The 20,062-nt window shown below is 37.9% G+C and overlaps 1 protein-coding gene across 5 annotated transcripts in view; it reads left to right on the top strand.

Annotated features, from left to right (window-relative positions):
* Positions 1 to 206: 206 nt before the first annotated feature.
* Positions 207 to 20,062, top strand: part of EXOC6B (exocyst complex component 6B) — an 870,074-nt gene continuing 850,218 nt past the window's right edge. For all 5 annotated transcript variants that reach the window (XM_077134552.1, XM_077134551.1, XM_077134550.1 and 2 more), the window contains exon 1: positions 207 to 449. In XM_077134552.1, the coding sequence (XP_076990667.1) occupies positions 337 to 449 (113 nt within the window). In that variant the 5' untranslated portion in view covers positions 207 to 336. The remainder of the gene's footprint in view (positions 450 to 20,062) is intronic.

Below are 20,062 nucleotides of genomic sequence, written 5' to 3'. Positions count from 1 at the left end.
GATTAATGCCATTGCCTGACTTGTTCACCGCTGTATATGTAGTGTCCTCAACTGTTTCTGGCTTGCAGAGAGCTTTCAATACCTATTTGTGGAATCCATGAGTAAACGGATGGCGCCTAGGCGAGGATCTCCAGTAGAACTACACTTCCCAGCGCGAATCGCGCGGAAGGCCGCCAGACGTGATGACGCAAAGGGCGTGCCGAGACTGAGGGAGGGGTCGTTCTGCGGGTGTCCGGAGGCTGGGGCGGCAGTGGAGCTCCGGCTGGGAGGCGGTGTGAGGGAGCGAAAGGTGGGCCGGGCTAAAGGGGGGGACGCGCAACCGAGCGCCCCCAGTTCATGAATTGGGGTAAGATGGCGGAGGCGGAGAGCCTGGAGACAGCGGCAGAGCACGAGCGGATCCTGCGAGAGATCGAGAGTACCGACACGGCCTGCATCGGGCCCACGCTCAGGTATTCCGGGTTCTTCAGGGGCCACCGACGGGCGGCACGGGCAGGCAAGCCTCATTCGCGTCCATCTGTCAGGCCAGTCGTCCGCGTGGCCGACGTGACCCGCCTCTTTCGGGAAGACTTGCAAGCGACCTCCGCCTTCGGTGAGGCGGGTCTCCCGCCGCAACCTCGACGTGGGGTTCTTCCCGACTGCCCCACAGCCGGGTTCCTGAGGAGGCTCCTCCTGCCTCCCTCGGGGCTGGACAGGCTTTCCTTCCCAACTTAGAGGCGAGCCCAGCGCCGGGCAACCAGAGAGCGCCGGACAGATGGTGGCTCTCAGTACATCTTCCCCCCCTGGGGATATCACCCTTTCCCTCCGACTCGCACTCTGTCCCGCCCTAGGCGTGAGTCCTTCTCGTCAGACAAAACAGAATCTCACCCCATGGCCTCTTGCTCGGAAATTAAACTCTTGCGTCCTTAAAATCACAACCACTTCTGAGTAGTGAGACATTGAAAATCTTAGGCCCTGGAAGGAAGGCCCCTTCAACAAGCAACCCTCAGCTGGGAGCGAGTGCTCACCGATCCCAATCAGGACGACGGACCCTCCCTAAGGCCCGGGATCATGGCATTCTCATTGATGAAAAAAATCTATCCCTCTCCCGCGCACCCACTCCCGCCCACTACCATTACTTCACTCGCCCTTCTCTGTTTCATATAGTGAGATCAAAGCAAACCCTGGCCTATCGCAGTTTATTAAGGAGCATTTATCGTATGCATTGTAGTCATTTAATACAGTACAAAAGATTGTATTAAGTGATTTACAAATATTCATTTCAACCGCAAAACAGTCCTACTAGGTGTGTACTGTTACTGCTCTTATTTTACAGATGAGGCACAAAGAGATTAAGTGACTTGCTGAAAAGTCACACAGGAAATAAGGTGGAGAAGTCCAGATTCCTATGCAGGCTGGATCCAGATTTCTAGGCTCTAAACTATGGTTCTGCCTCAGTTGGGGTCTGTGATTTATCTGACCTTCCTGTTGATAATAACTTTCCAATTTAGAACTACTTTCCCCCTTCTCGGTTTACTAATGCCCTAGAGCTAACTCATCTTCAGTCCTTCCTGTGGTGCCTCCTGAGCTCCCTGCTGCCAATAAGTAGATAATTATCTTACCCACCTTGTGCAGTCTTAGGTCACAGCTACTCAAAAAGAGTTACTCATTGCCTGCTCTTTCTTGGAGAGAGTTGTCTCATGAAAGAGGGACCGCTGGAGATTTTGCTCCTCAGCTTTACCTTCATCTGAAGCTTTCTTCTTCAGTGTGCTTTAACAGAGTTCTTCCATTGCTATCTCTGGACATGACCATCCTCAGTAATCTGTCTTTTGTCTCTGTAAAGTGACTTGTGGCTCCCTTTTCGAATCAGTTCTTTAATCTGGTGCAGTCCTGCATCGTCTTCCCTTACCTCTGTCCCCTTAGCCCATACATTATGCTATAGACCATCGTGCTCCTTTCTTTTTTCCTTTTCTTAAGTTCTTAAGAGTGAATGATTTTCATTTCATAGGTTTTTACAAAAACTAAGGGTTACTTAATGGAATACTACCAAGTGCATATTTAATAGTTATTGTTTGATTTTCATAAAATAAAATGTTTCTATTAAGAAATTTGGCTGCTGAGCTGCAGTTAGCAACCCAGCCAAGTTCCTAGTGGATGTGTGCAGTTAAGATTACCAAAATTTTTAGGAAGTTTTCTTTACCAGAGCACTATCAGTGTTGTCTTAAATTGGTTTTGGTTTTCAGTTGCTTTTGTTCATGTTTTATATGGTAAATGACAAGTTTTGTTAACAGTTTTGTTTGTTGTGGCTTATTAGTTTAACCCTCCACTGAGTACAGATTCATATTTGTCTATCAACTGAATTTTAGCCTTTATTTTTTCTGGTATCTTGACTAAGAAAAATATGCATTATGGTTCAAATATAAATTAACCATTCACTCCAAACCTTGCTTTATTGTTATTTCCAAGTTCTTTTTTTGCATTGGAAAGTAGGCTTTTTTTTGGGGGTAGATGAACTGAGGTATCTTTTGTCCTAAGAGAGCCAAAAAAAAAAAAAAAAAAAAAGAAAAAGTTTGGTAATCACTGCACTAACCCATAGTTTTAGTTGCTTTTCCTGATTCCCTGTATTATTGTTAGGGGCTTTTGATTTTTGGTCCTGTCTTTTCTCTGGCAGATAATCTTAAATCTTATGGTCAGACCCAAGATTCAGTCACTTGAACATCCTATAATACAAGTAGTACCCATTGTCTTTGTTAGTGTAGCTTGTCCTTGCCCATATTCACAGTTGATGATCTCACCTTTTTTCCTTATTCCATTCAGAACCAGTAGCATGTACAGGCTTGATGTTTCATATCCTGTGCTCTTTCCTTGGATGCACCTCCATGATCATTTTCTCCTGTTTTCCCATCACAGTCATTATAGGCAGTAAGCTGTCTTCCCCAACGATCCTGTGAACCTCAAACTCCTCTGCCCCTCTTCATAGTATCTTTCCTACTTTTCAATCTTTTGAGGTAGGATTTTAAAGGCACTGGAGTCTTAGCTGTTCCTGAGAGAGGGTTTTTTTTTAATTTAAACTTTTTTTTATTGTATAGTATAACATATATACAAAGCAAAGAAATAAAAAAGCAATGGTTTTCAAAGCACTCTTCAGCAAATGGTTACAGGACAGATCCCAGAGTTTGTCATGGGCTACCATATATGATCAAGAGAGGTTTTTTTGACTGAGCAGAAGCTAAAGGACAGAGTATAACAGTAAATTGATAGAACATTAATATGCCCATCCTTAAAACTCATTTCTTTGCAAAAACTACTACCTAATCACTCTTTCCTTTGACAGCTTTTATTTTATATCATTTCTTGCTTACTTTCCCTGATATGGGAATATTACCAGATTGTTCTTCCAGTCTTATCCCTTTCTGTTTGAGATGTCACAGTGGGTTGACATCTTCATTTTATAGCTGTTCTTATTTTAATCTTGAACATTACAAAAATGTTAGCCGATTTTCGTCTATGAAAAGGTGTGCCTCTCCTTTTTCATTGTCATTCTGAAAAGTCCAGACATATCCATGCATGTAGAGGCTGTTGTCGAGAAATTCTTTTGGGAAACAACCATTCCTTCTCTGTCTTCATCTTAAAAATTATTTACTTAGTTGCATGTCCTAATTTTGCAGATGAGGAAAGAGGCCCATAAGATGTTATGGTCTGTCCTGTTTTTTAAGTAGTATTACTTTCTTGTTTGTAATACTAATACTAAACTTTTGATCACTAATTACTTCTGAAAGATAGCTACTTGTTTTCATTTTTCAAATCCCATCTCTATATATCTAGTCTTCTTTCATATCGCTTACTCAGTTGAGGTCATTTCTTCACCTTGCTCTTTGGGTCATAATGATTAACCATTCACAGTCTTAGTTGCTGTTTAAGATTTTGTTTCAAACTCTTAAATTTAACAGTGAAATGTATTGCCATTTAAAAAAAACAGTTTTTTTGAGGTATAATTTATATATCGTAAATTCACCTATTTGAAGTGTACAATTCATTGGTTTTTAGTATATTCACAGAGTTGTACAACAATTACCACAATCTAATTTTAGAACATTTTCGTAACCCCCAAAAGGAATCCTCTTCCCGTTAGCAGTCATTCCCCATTCTCCTCAACATCCCCAGCCTTAGGCAATCACTAATCTTTCTATCTCTATGGATCTGCCTATCCTGGACATTTCATAGAAAAGAAATCATACGGTATGTGGTCTTTTGGGACTTGCATAATCTTTTCAAAGTTCGTCAGTGGGTGTAATATATGTTAGTATTTCATTTCTTTTCTTTCTTTTTTTTTCAAGAGAAATTGTGGGTTTACAGAACAATCATGCATAAAATGGGGTTTCCATATACCACTCCACCTTGCATTGATGGGAAACACTTATTACAGTTGATGAAAGCACATGTTAATAATTGTGTTATTAATTAAAGTCCATGGTTTAACTTAGGGTTCACTGCATTGTGCAGTTCTGTGGATTTTTTTAAATTTAATTTTGTTACCATATATACAATCTAACATTTCCCTTCTTAATCATATTCAGATATGTATTTTCAGTGCTGTTAATTGCACAATGATTTGCCACCATCAGCACCATCCTTTACTAAAATATTTCCATCATTCTGAATAGAAACCATGTACATTTTAAGCCTTAACTTTCTATCTCCTATCTCCAGCCCAGCCCCTGGTAACCTGTATACTAGGTTCTAACTCTGAGTTTACTGTATATGAGTCCTTTACATCTTTGGTTAGATTTATTCCTAGATATTTGATTCTTTTAGTTGCTACTGTGAATGGAGTTCTTTTCTTGATTTCTTTTTCTGATTTTTCATTGCTTGTGTATATAAACACTACTGATTTGGGGGTGTTTATCTTGTACCTTCCCAATTTACTGAATTCATTTATCATTTGTTTCAAAACAGTGAGATCATACAATATTTGTCCTTTTGTGTCTGGCTTGTTTGACTTAATATGATGTCTTCAGGGTTCATTCTTGTCACATATATGAGAAATTCATTCCTTTTTATAGCTGAATATTCCATTGTGTATATATATATATATATATACCACATTTTATTTATCCATTCATCAGTTGATGAACACTTGAGTTGCTTCCATCTTTTGGCAATAGTAAATAATGCTGCTATAAACATTGGCATGAAAATGTCTGAGTCCCTGCTTTCAGTTCTTTTGGATATATACCTAGTATTCAGATTGAAGGGTTGTATGGTAGTGCTATACTTAGCCTTCTGAGCAACTGCTGAACTGTATTTCACAGTGACTGTACTACTTTACGTTGCTATCAGCAATGCATAAGCATTCCTATTTTTCTGCATTCTTTTTGGCACTTGTTATTTTTCAGTTTTTAAAATAGCAGCTGTTTTAATGGGCATAAAATGGTATCTCGTTGTAGTTTTGATTTGTTATTTCCCTGATTGCTGATGAAGTTGAATAATTTTTTATGTGCTTTCTGGCTGTTTCATATATTCTTTTTGGAGAGATGTCTATTCAAGTCTTTTGTCCATTTTTAAATTGAGTTGTTTGTCTTTTTGTTACTAAGTTGAATGTTTTCTTCATATATTCTGAATATTTAACCTTTATCAGACATGTGATTTCCAAATATTTTCTCCCATTGCTTAGGTTGTTGTTTTACTTTCATGATGTTCTTTGAGGCACAAAAGCTTTTAATTTTAATGAGGTCCCACTTAATCTATTTTTGCTGTGGTTACTTGTGCTTTGGGTATAAAGTCTAAGAAACCATTGCTGAACACGAGTTCCTGAAGATGCTTCCCTACATTTTCTTCTGTTTGATAGTTCTGGATCTTATCTTTAGGTCTTTAATTCATATTGAGTTGATTTTCATATATGGTGTGATGTTGGGGGTGGTGGTTCCTCTTTTATTTTCTTTTTCCAAATGGAGGTCCAGTTTTCACAGTGGCGTTTGTTGAAGAGACTATTCTTTGTCAATTGAGTAGTCTTTAACCCTTGTCAAAAATTAGTTGGCCATGAATGTGAGAATTGATTTCTGAGCTCTCAGTTCTATTCCATTGGTCTGTATGTCTGTCCTTCTGCCAGTACCATGCTCTTTGGATTGTTGTGGCTTTATAATACCTTTTAAGATTGGTACCTGTGAGTCCTCCAACTACATTCTTCCTTTTTGAGATGGGTTTCGCTATTTGGGGCCCCTTATCCTTCCTTATAACCTTCTGCAAAGACAATTGTTGGCATTTTGATTGCGATTGTGTTGAATCTATAAATTGCTTTGGGTAGGATTGACATCTTAATGATATGTAATCTTCTGATCTGTGAACAAGTAATGGCCATTCATTTAGTTTTAAAATATGAATGACCAACTATTTTCAACACGCTGCAATACTGACATTCCTTTGTTCTTTCTCATGCAAAACCATTTTTAAATTTGTACATTTAGTCAACTATCATTGTATATTCAAGGCATTCCTAGATTATACCATCTCAGTCTTTATCATCTGTCTTTCCTTTTAGTTTCATATGTGCCCCCAGCCCTCCTCCATCTTTCATTCTCACATTCATCTTCATTCAGTATACTTACATTATTGTGCTACAATCAGGTAGTATTGTGCTATTCGTTTCTGAATTTTTACAATCAGTCCTATTGCATGATCTGTATTCCTTCAGCCCAATCTCTACCCTTTTTCTTTCTCCTGATGACCTCTTTTCTTAACTGAAATTCTCCAAATTCATTAATGTTAGTTCATATCAGTGAGACCATATAGTATTTGACCTTTTATTTCTAGCCAGTCTCACTCAGCATAATTTCCTCAAAGTCCATCCACATTGTTACATGCTTCATGACTTTATTCTGTCTTACAGCTGCCTAATATTCCATTGTATGTCTATACCACAACTTGTTTAGCCACTCTTCTGTTGATGGACATTTGGGCTGTTTCCATCTCTTGGCCATTGTAAATAATGCTACTATAAACATTGGTGTGCAAATGTCTGTTTGTGTCCTTGCCCTCATGTCCTTTGAATAGATACCTAGCAGTGGTATTGCCAGATCATATGGAAGTTCTATGCTTAGCTTCCTGAGGAACCCCCAAACTTCCTTCCACAGTGGTTGTACCATTTGACATTCACACCAGTAGTGGATAATTGTGCCTCTTTCTCCACGTCCTTTCCAGCACTTGTCATTTTCTGTTTTATTGATAATGGCCATTCTTGTGGGTGTGAAATGATGTCTCATTGTGGGTTTGATTTGCATTTCCCTAATAGCCAGGGAAGTTGAGCATCTTTTCATCATGTGCCTTTTAGCCATTTGTATTTCCTCTTCTGAGAGGTGTCTGTTCGTGTTTTTTGCCCATTTTGTAATTGAGTTGTCTGTCTTTTTGTTGTTGAGTTGAACAGTTTCTTTATATATTCTGAATACTGGACCCTTATCTGATATGTCGTTTCCAAATATTGTCTCCCATTGTGTGGGCTGTCCTTTTACTTTCTTGACAAAATTCTGTGATGCACAAAAATGTTTAATTTTGAGGAGCTCCCATTTATCTATTTCTTTTTTCAATGCTTGTGCTTTGGGTATAAGATCTAGGAAACCGCCTCCTAGTACAAGTTTTATAAGATATTTCCATACATTTTCTTCTAATAGTTTTATGGCCTTAGCTCTAATGTTTAGGTCTTTGATCCATTTTGAGTTAATTTTTGTATAGGGTGTGAGATATGAATCCTCTTTCATTCTTTTGCATGTGGATATCCAGTTCTCCAGGCACCATTTATTGAAGAGACTGTTCTGTCCCAGGTGAGTTGACTTGACTGCCTTATCAAAGATCAGTTGCTCATAGATGAAAGGGCCTATATCTGAACATTCTATTTGATTCCACTGGTCATTATATCTGTCTTTATTCCAGTGCCATGCTGTTTTGACCACTGTAACTTTGTAATACACCTTAGAATCAGGTAATGTGAGACCTCCGACTTCATTTTTCTTTCTCAAGATAATTAAGCTATTCAGGGCAGCTTGCCCTTTCAGATAAATTTGGTTATTGATTTTTCTATTTCTGCAAAGTAAGTTTTTGGGATTTTAATTGGTATTGCACTGAATCTATAAATCACTTTAGGTAGAATTGACATCTTAACTATATTTAGTCTTCCAATCCATGAACATGGTATATTCTTCCATTTATTTGGGTCTTCTGTGATTTCTTTTAGCAATATCTTGTAGTTTTCTTTGTATAGGTCTTTTTTATCCTTAGTTAAATTATTCCTAAATATTTTAATCTTTTGGTTGCAATTGCAAATGGATTTTTTTTCTTGATTTCCCCCTCTGATTGCTCATTACTAGTGTATAGAAACACTACAGATTTTTGAGTGTTGATCTTGTAACCTGCCTCTTTGGTGTACTCATTTATTAACTGTAGTAGTTCTGGTGTGGATTTTCCAGGGTTTTCGACATATGGTATTATTTCATCTGCAGACCGTGAGAGTTTTACTCTTCCTTTCCAATTTTGATGCCTTATATTTCTTTTTCTTGTTTAATTGCTTTGACTAGAACTTCCAACACAATGTTGAATAACAGTGGTGACGGTGGACATCCTAGTCTTGTTCCTGATCTTAGAGGAAAAGTTTTCAGTCTTTCCCTATTGAGGATGATGTTAGCTGTGGGTTTTTTGTATATTCCCTTTATTATATTGAGAAAGTTCCCTTTTATTCCTATCCTTTGATGTGTTTTCAACAAGAAAGGATGTTGAATTTTGTCAAATGTCTTTTCTGTATCAATTGAGATGATCATGTGGTTTTTCTGCTTTGATTTGTTGATATGATGTATTACATTAGTTGATTTTCTTATGTTGAGTTATCCGTGCATACCTGGGGTGAATCCAACTTGGTCATGTTGTATAATTCTTTTAAAGTGCTGCTGGATTTGATTTGCAAGAATTTTGTTGATTATTTTTGCATCTGTATTCATTAGAGAAATTGGTCTGTAACTTTCTTTTCTTGTAGTATCTTTGTCTGGCTTTGGTAAGAGGGTGATGATGGCTTCATAGAATGAGTTAGGTAGCCTCCCCTCCTCTTCAATTTTTTTGAAGAGTTTAAACAGGATTGGTACTAATTCTTTCTTGAAAGCTTGGTAGAATTCACATGTGAAGCCATCTGGTCCTGGTCTTTTCTTTTTTTGGGAGCTTCTTAATGACTGATTCAATTTCTTTACTTGTGATTTATTTGTTAAGGTTGTCTATTTCTTCTCAAGTCAGTGTTGGTTGTTCACGCCTTTCTAGAAGTTGTCCATTTCATCTACATTGTCTAGTTTATTGGCATAAAGTTGTTCATAGTATCCTCTCATTTCTACCTCTATTTCTGCAGGGTCAGTGGTTATATCTCCTCTTCCATTTCTGATTTTGTTTATTTGCATTCTCTCTCTTCTTTTTGTCAACCTTGCTAAGTGTCCATCAATTTTATTGATCTTCTCAAAGAACCAACTCCTGGTTTTGTTGATTTTCTCGATTGTTTTCATGTTCTCAATTTCATTTATTTCTGCTCTAATCTTCATTATCTCTTTCCTTTTGCTTGCTTTGGGATTTGTTTGCTGTTCTTTCTCTAGTTCTTTTAAGTGAACAGTTAATTCCTTGATTTTTGCTCTTTCATCTTTTTTGATGTAGGCAGTTAGGGAAATAAATTTCCCTCTTAGCACTGCCTTTGCTGCATCCCATAAATTTTTTTTTTCCTTTTATTAATCTTTTTTTTTTATTAATTAAAAAAAGAATTAACAAAACAATTAGAAATCATTCCAATCTACATGTACAATCAGTAATTCTTAATAACATCACATAGTTGCATATTCATCATTTCTTAGTACATTTGCATCAATTTAGAAAAAGAAATAAAAAGACAACAGAATAAGAATTAAAACAATAATAGAAAAAGAAAAAAAAACAAAAAAAACAAAAACAAAAAACCTATACCTCACATGCAGCTTCATTCAGTGTTTTAACATAATTGCATTACAATTGGGTAGTATTGTGCTGTCCATTTCTGAGTTTTTATATCCAGTCCCGTTGTACAGTCTGTATCCCTTCATCTCCAATTATCCCTTCTCTTTTTTTTTTTTTTTTTAATTAACGGAAAAAAAGAAATTAACCCAACATTTAGAGATCATACCATTCTACACATGCAATCATTAATTCTTAACATCATCACATAGATGCATGATCATCATTTCTTAGTACATTTGCATTGGTTTAGAAGAACTAGCAACATAACCGAAAAAGATATAGAATGTTAATATAGAGAAAAAAATAAAAGTAATAATAGTAAAATCAAAACAAAACAAAACAAAACAAAAACCTATAGCTCAGATGCAGCTTCATTCAGTGTTTTAACATGATTACTTTACAATTAGGTATTATTGTGCTGTCCATTTTTGAGTTTTTGTATCTAGTCCTGTTGCACAGTCTGTATCCCTTCAGCTTCAATTACCCATTGTCTTACCCTGTTTCTAACTCCTGCTGAACTCTGTTACCAATGACATATTTCAAGTTTATTCTCGAATGTCCGTTCACATCAGTGGGACCATACAGTATTTGTCCTTTAGTTTTTGGCTGGATTCACTCAGCATAATATTCTCTAGGTCCATCCATGTTATTACATGGTTCATAAGTTTATCTTGTCTTAAACCTGCATAATATTCCATCGTATGTATATACCACAGTTTGTTTAGCCACTCTTCTGTTGATGGAGATTTTGGCTGTTTCCATCTCTTTGCAATTGTAAATAATGCTGCTATAAACATTGGTGTGCAAATGTCCGTTTGTGTCTTTGCCCTTAAGTCCTTTGAGTAGATACCTAGCAATGGTATTGCTGGGTCGTATGGCAATTCTATATTCAGCTTTTTGAGGAACCGCCAAACTGCCTTCCACAGTGGTTGCACCCTTTGACATTCCCACCAACAGTGGATAAGTGTGCCTCTTTCTCCGCATCCTCTCCAGCACTTGTCATTTTCTGTTTTGTTGATAATGGCCATTCTGGTGGGTGTGAGATGATATCTCATTGTGGTTTTTTTTTTTTTTTTTTTTTTTAAAGAGAAAGGGAGGAAGGGAAGGAAAGACAGAGAGAAGGAAGGAAGGATGGAAGAAAGGGAAACATCTTTAAACATTTTCTTGTTTTATTATATTTTGTTTGTTTGTTTGTTTTTTACATGGGCTGGGGCCGGGAATCGAACCGGGGTCCTCCGGCATAGCAGGCAAGCACTCTTGCCCGCTGAGCCACCGCGGCCCGCCCTCATTGTGGTTTTGATTTGCATTTCTCTAATGGCCAGGGACATTGAGCATCTCTTCATGTGCCTCTTGGCCATCCGTATTTCCTCTTCTGAGAGGTGTCTGTTCAAGTCTTTTTCCCATTTTGTAATTGGGTTGGCTGTCTTTTTGTTGTTGAGATGAACAATCTCTTTATAAATTCTGGATACTAGACCTTTATCTGATATATCATTTCCAAATATTGTCTCCCATTGTGAAGGCTGTCTTTCTACTTTCTTGATGAAGTTCTTTGATGCACAAAAGTGTTTAATTTTGAGGAGTTCCCATTTATTTATTTCCTTCTTCAGTGCTCTTGCTTTAGGTTTAAGGTCCATAAAACCGCCTCCAGTTGTAAGATCCATAAGATATCTCCCAACATTTTCCTCTAACTGTTTTATGGTCTTAGACCTAATGTTTAGATCTTTGATCCATTTTGAGTTAACTTTTGTATAGGGTGTGAGAGATGGGTCTTCTTTCATTCTTTTGCATATGGATATCCAGTTCTCTAGGCACCATTTATTGAAGAGACTGCTCTGTCCCAGGTGAGTTGGCTTGACTGCCTTATCAAAGATCAAGTGTCCATAGATGAGAGGGTCTATATCTGAGCACTCTATTCGATTCCATTGGTCGATATATCTATCTTTATGCCAATACCATGCTGTTTTGACCACTGTGGCTTCATAATATGCCTTAAAGTCAGGCAGCGCGAGACCTCCAGCTTCGTTTTTTTTCCTCAAGATGTTTTTAGCAATTCGGGGCACCCTGCCCTTCCAGATAAATTTGCTTATTGGTTTTTCTATTTCTGAAAAATAAGTTGTTGGGATTTTGATTGGTATTGCATTGAATCTGTAAATCAATTTAGGTAGGATTGACATCTTAACTATATTTAGTCTTCCAATCCATGAACACGGTATGCCCTTCCATCTATTTAGGTCTTCTGTGATTTCTTTTAGCAGTTTTTTGTAGTTTTCTTTATATAGGTTTTTTGTCTCTTTAGTTAAATTTATTCCTAGGTATTTTATTCTTTTAGTTGCAATTGTAAATGGGATTCGTTTCTTGATTTCCCCCTCAGCTTGTTCATTACTAGTGTATAGAAATGCTACAGATTTTTGAATGTTGATCTTGTAACCTGCTACTTTGCTGTACTCATTTATTAGCTCTAGTAGTTTTGTTGTGGATTTTTCCGGGTTTTCGACGTATAGTATCATATCGTCTGCAAACAGTGATAGTTTTACTTCTTCCTTTCCAATTTTGATGCCTTGTATTTCTTTTTCTTGTCTAATTGCTCTGGCTAGAACCTCCAACACAATGTTGAATAATAGTGGTGATAGTGGACATCCTTGTCTTGTTCCTGATCTTAGGGGGAAAGTTTTCAATTTTTCCCCATTGAGGATGATATTAGCTGTGGGTTTTTCATATATTCCCTCTATCATTTTAAGGAAGTTCCCTTGTATTCCTATCTTTTGAAGTGTTTTCAACAGGAAAGGATGTTGAATCTTGTCGAATGCCTTCTCTGCATCAATTGAGATGATCATGTGATTTTTCTGCTTTGATTTGTTGATATGGTGTATTACATTAATTGATTTTCTTATGTTGAACCATCCTTGCATACCTGGGATGAATCCTACTTGGTCATGATGTATAATTCTTTTAATGTGTTGTTGGATACGATTTGCTAGAATTTTATTGAGGATTTTTGCATCTGTATTCATTAGAGAGATTGGTCTGTAGTTTTCTTTTTTTGTAATATCTTTGCCTGGTTTTGGTATGAGGGTGATGTTGGCTTCATAGAATGAATTAGGTAGTTTTCCCTCCACTTTGATTTTTTTGAAGAGTTTGAAGAGAATTGGTACTAATTCTTTCTGGAACGTTTGGTAGAATTCACATGTGAAGCCTTCTGGTCCTGGACTTTTCTTTTTAGGAAGCTTTTGAATGACTAATTCAATTTCTTTACTTGTGATTGGTTTGTTGAGGTCATCTATGTCTTCTTGAGTCAAAGTTGGTTGTTCATGTCTTTTCAGGAACCCGTCCATTTCCTCTAAATTTTTGTATTTATTAGCGTAAAGTTGTTCATAGTATCCTGTTATTACCTCCTTTATTTCTGTGAGGTCAGTAGTTATGTCTCCTCTTCCATTTCTGATCTTATTTATTTGCATCCTCTCTCTTCTTCTTTTTGTCAATCTTGCTAAGGGCCCATCAATCTTATTGATTTTCTCATAGAACCAACTTCTGGCCTTATTGATTTTCTCTATTGTTTTCATGTTTTCAGTTTCATTTATTTGTGCTCTAATCTTTGTTATTTCTTTCCTTTTGCTTGCTTTGGGGTTAGCTTGCTGTTCTTTCTCCAGTTCTTCCAAATGGATAGTTAATTCCTGAATTTTTGCCTTTTCTTCTTTTCTGATATAGGCATTTAGAGCAATAAATTTCCCTCTTAGCACTGCCTTTGCTGCGTCCCATAAGTTTTGATATGTTGTGTTTTCATTTTCATTCGCCTCGAGGTATTTGCTAATTTCTCTTGCAATTTCTTCTTTGACCCAGTCGTTGTTTAGGAGTGTGTTGTTGAGCCTCCACGTATTTGTGAATTTTCTGGCACTCTGCCTATTATTGATTTCCAACATCATTCCTTTATGATCCGAGAAAGTGTTGTGTAAGATTTCAATCTTTTTAAATTTGTTGAGACTTGCTTTGTGACCCAGCATATGGTCTATCTTTGAGAATGATCCATGAGCACTTGAGAAAAAGGTGTATCCTGCTGTTGTGGGATGTAATGTCCTATAAATGTCTATTAAGTCTAGTTCATTTATAGTAATATTCAGATTCTCTATTTCTTTGTTGATCCTCTGTCTAGATGTTCTGTCCCTTGATGAGAGTGGTGAGTTGAAGTCTCCAACTATTATGGTATATGAGTCTATTTCCCTTTTCAGTGTTTGCAGTATATTCCTCACGTATTTTGGGGCATTCTGATTCGGTGCGTAAATATTTATGATTGTTATGTCTTCTTGTTTAATTGTTCCTTTTATTAGTATATAGTGTCCTTCTTTGTCTCTTTTAACTGTTTTACATTTGAAGTCTAATTTGTTGGATATTAGTATAGCCACTCCTGCTCTTTTCTGGTTGTTATTTGCATGAAATATCGTTTCCCAACCTTTCACTTTCAACCTATGTTTATCTTTGGGTCTAAGATGTGTTTCCTGTAGACAACATATAGAAGGATCCTGTTTTTTAATCCATTCTGCCAATCTATGTCTTTTGATTGGGGAATTCAGTCCATTGACATTTAGTGTTATTACTGTTTGGATAATATTTTCCTCTACCATTTTGCCTTTTGTATTATATATATCATATCTGATTTTCCTTCTTTCTACACTCTTTTCCATATCTCTCTCTTCTGTCTTTTTGTATCTGACTCTAGTGCTCCCTTTAGTATTTCTTGCAGAGCTGGTCTCTTGGTCACAAATTCTCTCAGTGACTTTTTGTCTGAGAATGTTTTAATTTCTCCCTCATTTTTGAAGGATAATTTTGCTGGATATAGGAGTCTTGGTTGGCAGTTTTTCTCTTTTAGTATTTTAAATATATCATCCCACTGTCTTCTAGCTTCCATGGTTTCTGCTGAGAAATCTACACAAAGTCTTATTGGGTTTCCCTTGTATGTAATGGATTGTTTTTCTCTTGCTGCTTTCAAGATCTTCTCTTTCTCTTTGACCTCTGACATTCTAACTAGTAAGTGTCTTGGAGAACGCCTATTTGGGTCTAATCTCTTTGGGGTGCGCTGCACTTCTTGGATCTGTAATTTTAGGTCTTTCATAAGAGTTGGGAAATTTTCAGTGATAATTTCTTCCATTAGTTTTTCTCCTCCTTTTCCCTTCTCTTCTCCTTCTGGGACACCCACAACACGTATATTTGTGCGGTTCATATTGTCCTTGAGTTCCCTGATACCCTGTTCAAATTTTTCCATTCTTTTCCCTATAGTTTCTGTTTCTTTTTGGAATTCAGATGTTCCATCCTCCAGATCACTAATTCTATCTTCTGTCTCTTTAAATCTGTCATTGTAGCTATCCATTATTTTTTCTATGTTTGCTACTTTATCCTTCACTTCCATAAGTTCTGCGATTTGTTTTTTCAGTTTTTCTATTTCTTCTTTATGTTCAGCCCATGTCCTCTTCATGTCCTCCCTCAATTTATCGATTTCATTTTTGAAGAGGTTTTCCATTTCTGTTCGTATATTCAGCATTAGTTGTCTCAGCTCTTGTGTCTCATTTGAGCTATTGGTTTGTTCCTTTGACTGAGCCATATTCTCAATCTTTTGAGCGTGGACAGTTATCTTCTGCTGCTGGCGTCTGGGCATTTATTCAGATTTCTCTTGGTGTTGGACCCAGCAAGGTTGTAATATTTTTCTGTGAAATCTCTGGGTTCTGTTTTTCTTATCCTGCCCAGTAGGTGGCGCTCGTGGCACACGTTTGTCTGCGGGTCCCACCAGTAAAAGGTGCTGTGGGACCTTAAACTTTGGAAAACTCTCGCCGTCCTGGGGGTTCGCTAGCCGAAGCGGCTTGAGCCGGCCCGGGGTCCGAACGCAGGGAGGGTTGCTGGTCGCCGCAGCCAGGGAAAGAGCCCGTCCGAATTTCCTAGTCGGCCCTGGGCAACAAGCGTGGCGGGAGGGCGCCAGTGGCAGCGGCCCGCCCGAGAGAGTGCACGTTCCCCGGGAGTCACGGGGTCACCGTTCTCCGCGGCCTGGGGGTTTCCGATCCAATTCTCTCAGTTGGTCCGGGGGGCTGTGCGTGGTGTGGGCACAAGCCGCCTTGGTTTCATGGGACCACCTCTCCAATTCTCCCAGCCGGCCCGGGAAGGGGGAAGGGAGTAACTCCGGCCGCTTGCCACCCCGCCCGGTAAGGCCCGCGCGCCTCGGCGATCTCACCCGAGCTGCTTCTCTCAGCCAGCCAGCCGTTCCAGGATGGGGTACGCTGTCTTTTTTATCTCTGTTGTGGCTTTGGGCGCTTTCTGTATCGTTTCTACTCCCCTAGTAGGTGTCCTGGAGAAGAAACTAAGATCCGCGCGTCTTACTAAGCCGCCATCTTCCAGGAAGTATGTCCATCCCATAAATTTTGATATGTTGTTTTTTCATTTTCATTTGCTTCAAGATAGTTACTGATTTCTCTTGTAATTTCTTCCTTGACCCAGTTGTTATTTAAGAGTCCGTTGTTGAGCCTCCATATATTTCTGAATTTTCTGGCCCTCTGCCTGTTATTGATTTCCAACTTCATTCCTTTATGATCCGAGAAAGTGTTCTGAATGATCTCACTCTTTTTAAATTTATGGAGACTTGCTTTGTGACACAGCGTGAGGTTTATTGTTGAGCATGATCCATGAGCACTTGAGAAAAAGATGTATCTTGCTGTTGTGGGGTGTAATGTTCTATAAATGTCTGTTAAGTCTAGGTCGTTTATTGTATTATTCAGCTTCTCTGTTTCTTTATTGATTCTCTGTCTAGATGTTCTGTCCATTGATGAGAGTGGGGAATTGAAGTCTCCAACTATTATGGTAGATGTGTCTATTTCTCTTGTCAGTGTTTGCCTTATGTTTTTTGAAGCACTCTGGCTCAGTGCATAAATATTTATGATTGTTATGTCTCCTTGTTAAATTGTTCCTTTTATTAATACATAGTGTCCTTTCTTTTGTCTCTTTTAATTGTTTAAATTTGAAGTAAAATTTGTTGGATATTAGTATAGCTACTACTGTTCTTTTCTGATTGTTTGTTTGCATGAAATATCTTTTCCCAACCTTTCACTTTCAACCTATGTTTGTCGTGGATCTAGAATATGTCTCCTGTAGACAGCATATAGATGAGTCTTGTTTTTTCATCCATTCTGCCAGTTATGTCTTTTGATTGGGGAGTTTAATCCATTAATATTTAGTGTTATTACTATAAGGGCAGTAACTTCGTCTACCTTTTTGTCTTTTGGATTTTATATGTCATATCTAATTTTCCTCTTTTTAAGCTTTACTGATAGTCTTCATTTCTACACCTTTCTCCCACCTCTCTCTCCTGTCTTTTCCTGTCTGTCTCTAGTGCTCCCTTTAGTATTTCTTGCAGAGCTGGTCTCTTGGTCACAAATTCTCTCAGTAATTTTTTGGTCTGAAAGTGTTTTAATTTCCCCCTCATTTTTAAAGGACTGTTTTGCTGGATATAGAATTCTTGGTTGGTGGTTTTTCTCTTTTAAAATCTTAAATATATCATACTACTGTCTTCTTGCCTCCATGGTTTCTCCTGAGAAATCTATGCATAGTCTTATTGGGTTTCCCTTGTATGTGATGGATTGCTTTTAAAATTCTCTCTTTGTCTTTGATATCTGACATTCTGATTAGTAAGTGTCTTGGAGTATGTCTATTTAGATCTATGCTGTTTGGGATACACTGCATTTCTTGGATCTGTAATTTTAGGTCTTTCATAAGAGTTGGGAAATTTTCCGTGATAATTTCCTCCATTAGTCTTTCTCCTCCTTTTCCCTTCTCTTCTCCTTCTGAGACAACCACAACAGATATATTTGTGTGCTTCATGTTGTCATTCAGTTCCCTTAGTCCCTGCACATATTTTCCCATTCTTTCCCCTATATTTTCTTTTTGATTTCAGATGTCCCAACCTCCAGTTCACTAATCCTTTCTTCTGCCTCTTGAAATCTAATGTAATTTTCCATTGTTTTTTTTTCCCATCTATTCTTCTGTGCCTTTCATTCCCATAATTCTGTGATTTGTTTTTTAAGACTTTTGATTTCTTCTTTTTGTTCACCCATTGCCTTCTTTATATTTCCCTCAATTTGTTGATTTGATTTTTGATGAGATTTTCCATGTCTATTCATACATCCTGAATTAATTGTTTCAACTCCTGTATCTTATTTGAATTGTTGGTTTGTTCCTTTGACTGGGCCATATCTTCAGTTTTTCTAGGATGACTCATTATTTTTTGCTGGCATCTAGGCATTTGATTTCCTTAATTAGTTTATTTGGAAGATTGTTTCACTCTTTTACCTAGGATTTTCTTGCTGGGTGGCTTTGTTTGCTATCTGTTCTTTGACGTTCAGTTCAGCTTATTCTAGACCTCTAGGATAGGTTTTGTTTAACGGATCAGAATTTTTCATTTCTTGTTTTCTTATTTCTTGCTCTGGCTTTATGGAGCCTTTTTTTTTTTCCTTAGTAAGGTCTACCTAGATGCTATAGACCCCAGTCAGATTTTCCTGTACCAGACTGGCCTCCTCTCAGGAGGAAAGAGTTACCTGCATCAGATTTCCCTGAGGGGGAGACCCAGCAGGTTGACAGACTTTCCTGTGAAGCCTCTTGTGTTTTTGCTATCTTGCCCAGTATATGGCGCTTGTCTGCCTGCGGGTCCCACCAGCATATAGTGGTGGGTACCTTTAACTTCAACAGACTCTCCCTGCTGGGGCCGTGGTTGAGACAGAGGAAATGTTGTAGGCTGGCATTAATTTCTTCAGTTTTCCAGCCCCTAGGGTCTGAATTCTTTGAAGAAGGGATTCCTCCTGAGCTGGGTCCCCACCCCTCTCCTGGGGAAGGCACAGCCTCCAGGGAATTAACTCCTTTCAACTGACCAGCCTCTTTGTCTCTCAGACAAAGAGAGGTAGTCCACCATTGCCTGGGGCAGTTGGAGTCAGAGAAGTATTGCAGTTCTATCTAATAAACAGTTAAGGCAGTAGAAACAAAGCAAAAAAAAAAAAAAGAGTCCTTTTCGGAACAGGACCCCAGTTCCTCGGGTTTGTTAATCAAAAGCTTAAGTTGGTACCTTGGTCTGTGTATCTCCAGGTCCTATGTACTCCATGTTTTTTTTTAGGGTCCAGACCTTTTCAAGTCTTTTGTGCTGTCCGATCCAGAAAACCTCTGTTTTTTTTTGCCCCGTCAGAACTGTCCCCTCTGTGCCAGGGCAAAAACTAGTAACTTTTGCTTTTATTTGAGGTTTATCTGAGCTGGGGGCCTATTTTTAGTAGTCATAATTTGTTAATTAATTCCACATTTGGAGCTTGGTTGAGCTCAGCCCCTTGGTGCTAGTAAAGTCATTACCTTATAGGTAATGAAAATGAGTATCTCTTTAGTGATTCTTAGCTTTTTGTATTTGCTCTTTGGAAAACTGTCTATCCATGTACTCTACCCATTTGGCAATTGGGTTGTTGGTTCTTTTGTTGTTGAGTTAGTAGCTCCTTTCTTCTTCTTTTTTTTTTTCAAATATATATTTTGTATTATCCAACCAAAACAACGTACAAACATGGACATTCTTAACATACAAACATTCCATGTATGGTATACAATCAGTGGCTCACAATATCATTACATAGTTGTATATTCACCATCATGATCATTTTTTGGAACATTTGCATCACTCCAGAAAAAGAAATAAAAAGAAAAAAGAAAAAACTCACACATACCATACCCCCTACTCCTCCCTCTGATTGACCACTAATATTTCCATCTACTCAATAGATTTTAACCTTTGTTCCCCCTATTTTTTTTCTGTACCCATTACCACTCCCTTTTGTTGTTCATTAGTATTTCAGTCTACTCAATTTATTTTAAAATTTGTTCCCCCTATTATTTATTTATTTTTAATTCATATTTTTTACTCATCTGTCAATATCGTAGATAAAAGGAGCATCAGACACAAGGTTTTCACAATCACATAGTCATGGCAAAAGCTATATCATTCTTCAAGAAACATGGCTACTGGATCACAGCTCTACAGTTTCAGGCACTTCTTTCTAGCCTCTCTAATACAACTTAAACTAAA

This window comes from Tamandua tetradactyla, chromosome 17 (genome assembly GCF_023851605.1).
Source record: "Tamandua tetradactyla isolate mTamTet1 chromosome 17, mTamTet1.pri, whole genome shotgun sequence".
Lineage (NCBI taxonomy): Eukaryota > Metazoa > Chordata > Mammalia > Pilosa > Myrmecophagidae > Tamandua > Tamandua tetradactyla.
The sequence above is the reverse complement of the archived record's forward strand: the minus strand, read 5'-3'. Positions and strand labels throughout refer to the sequence as shown.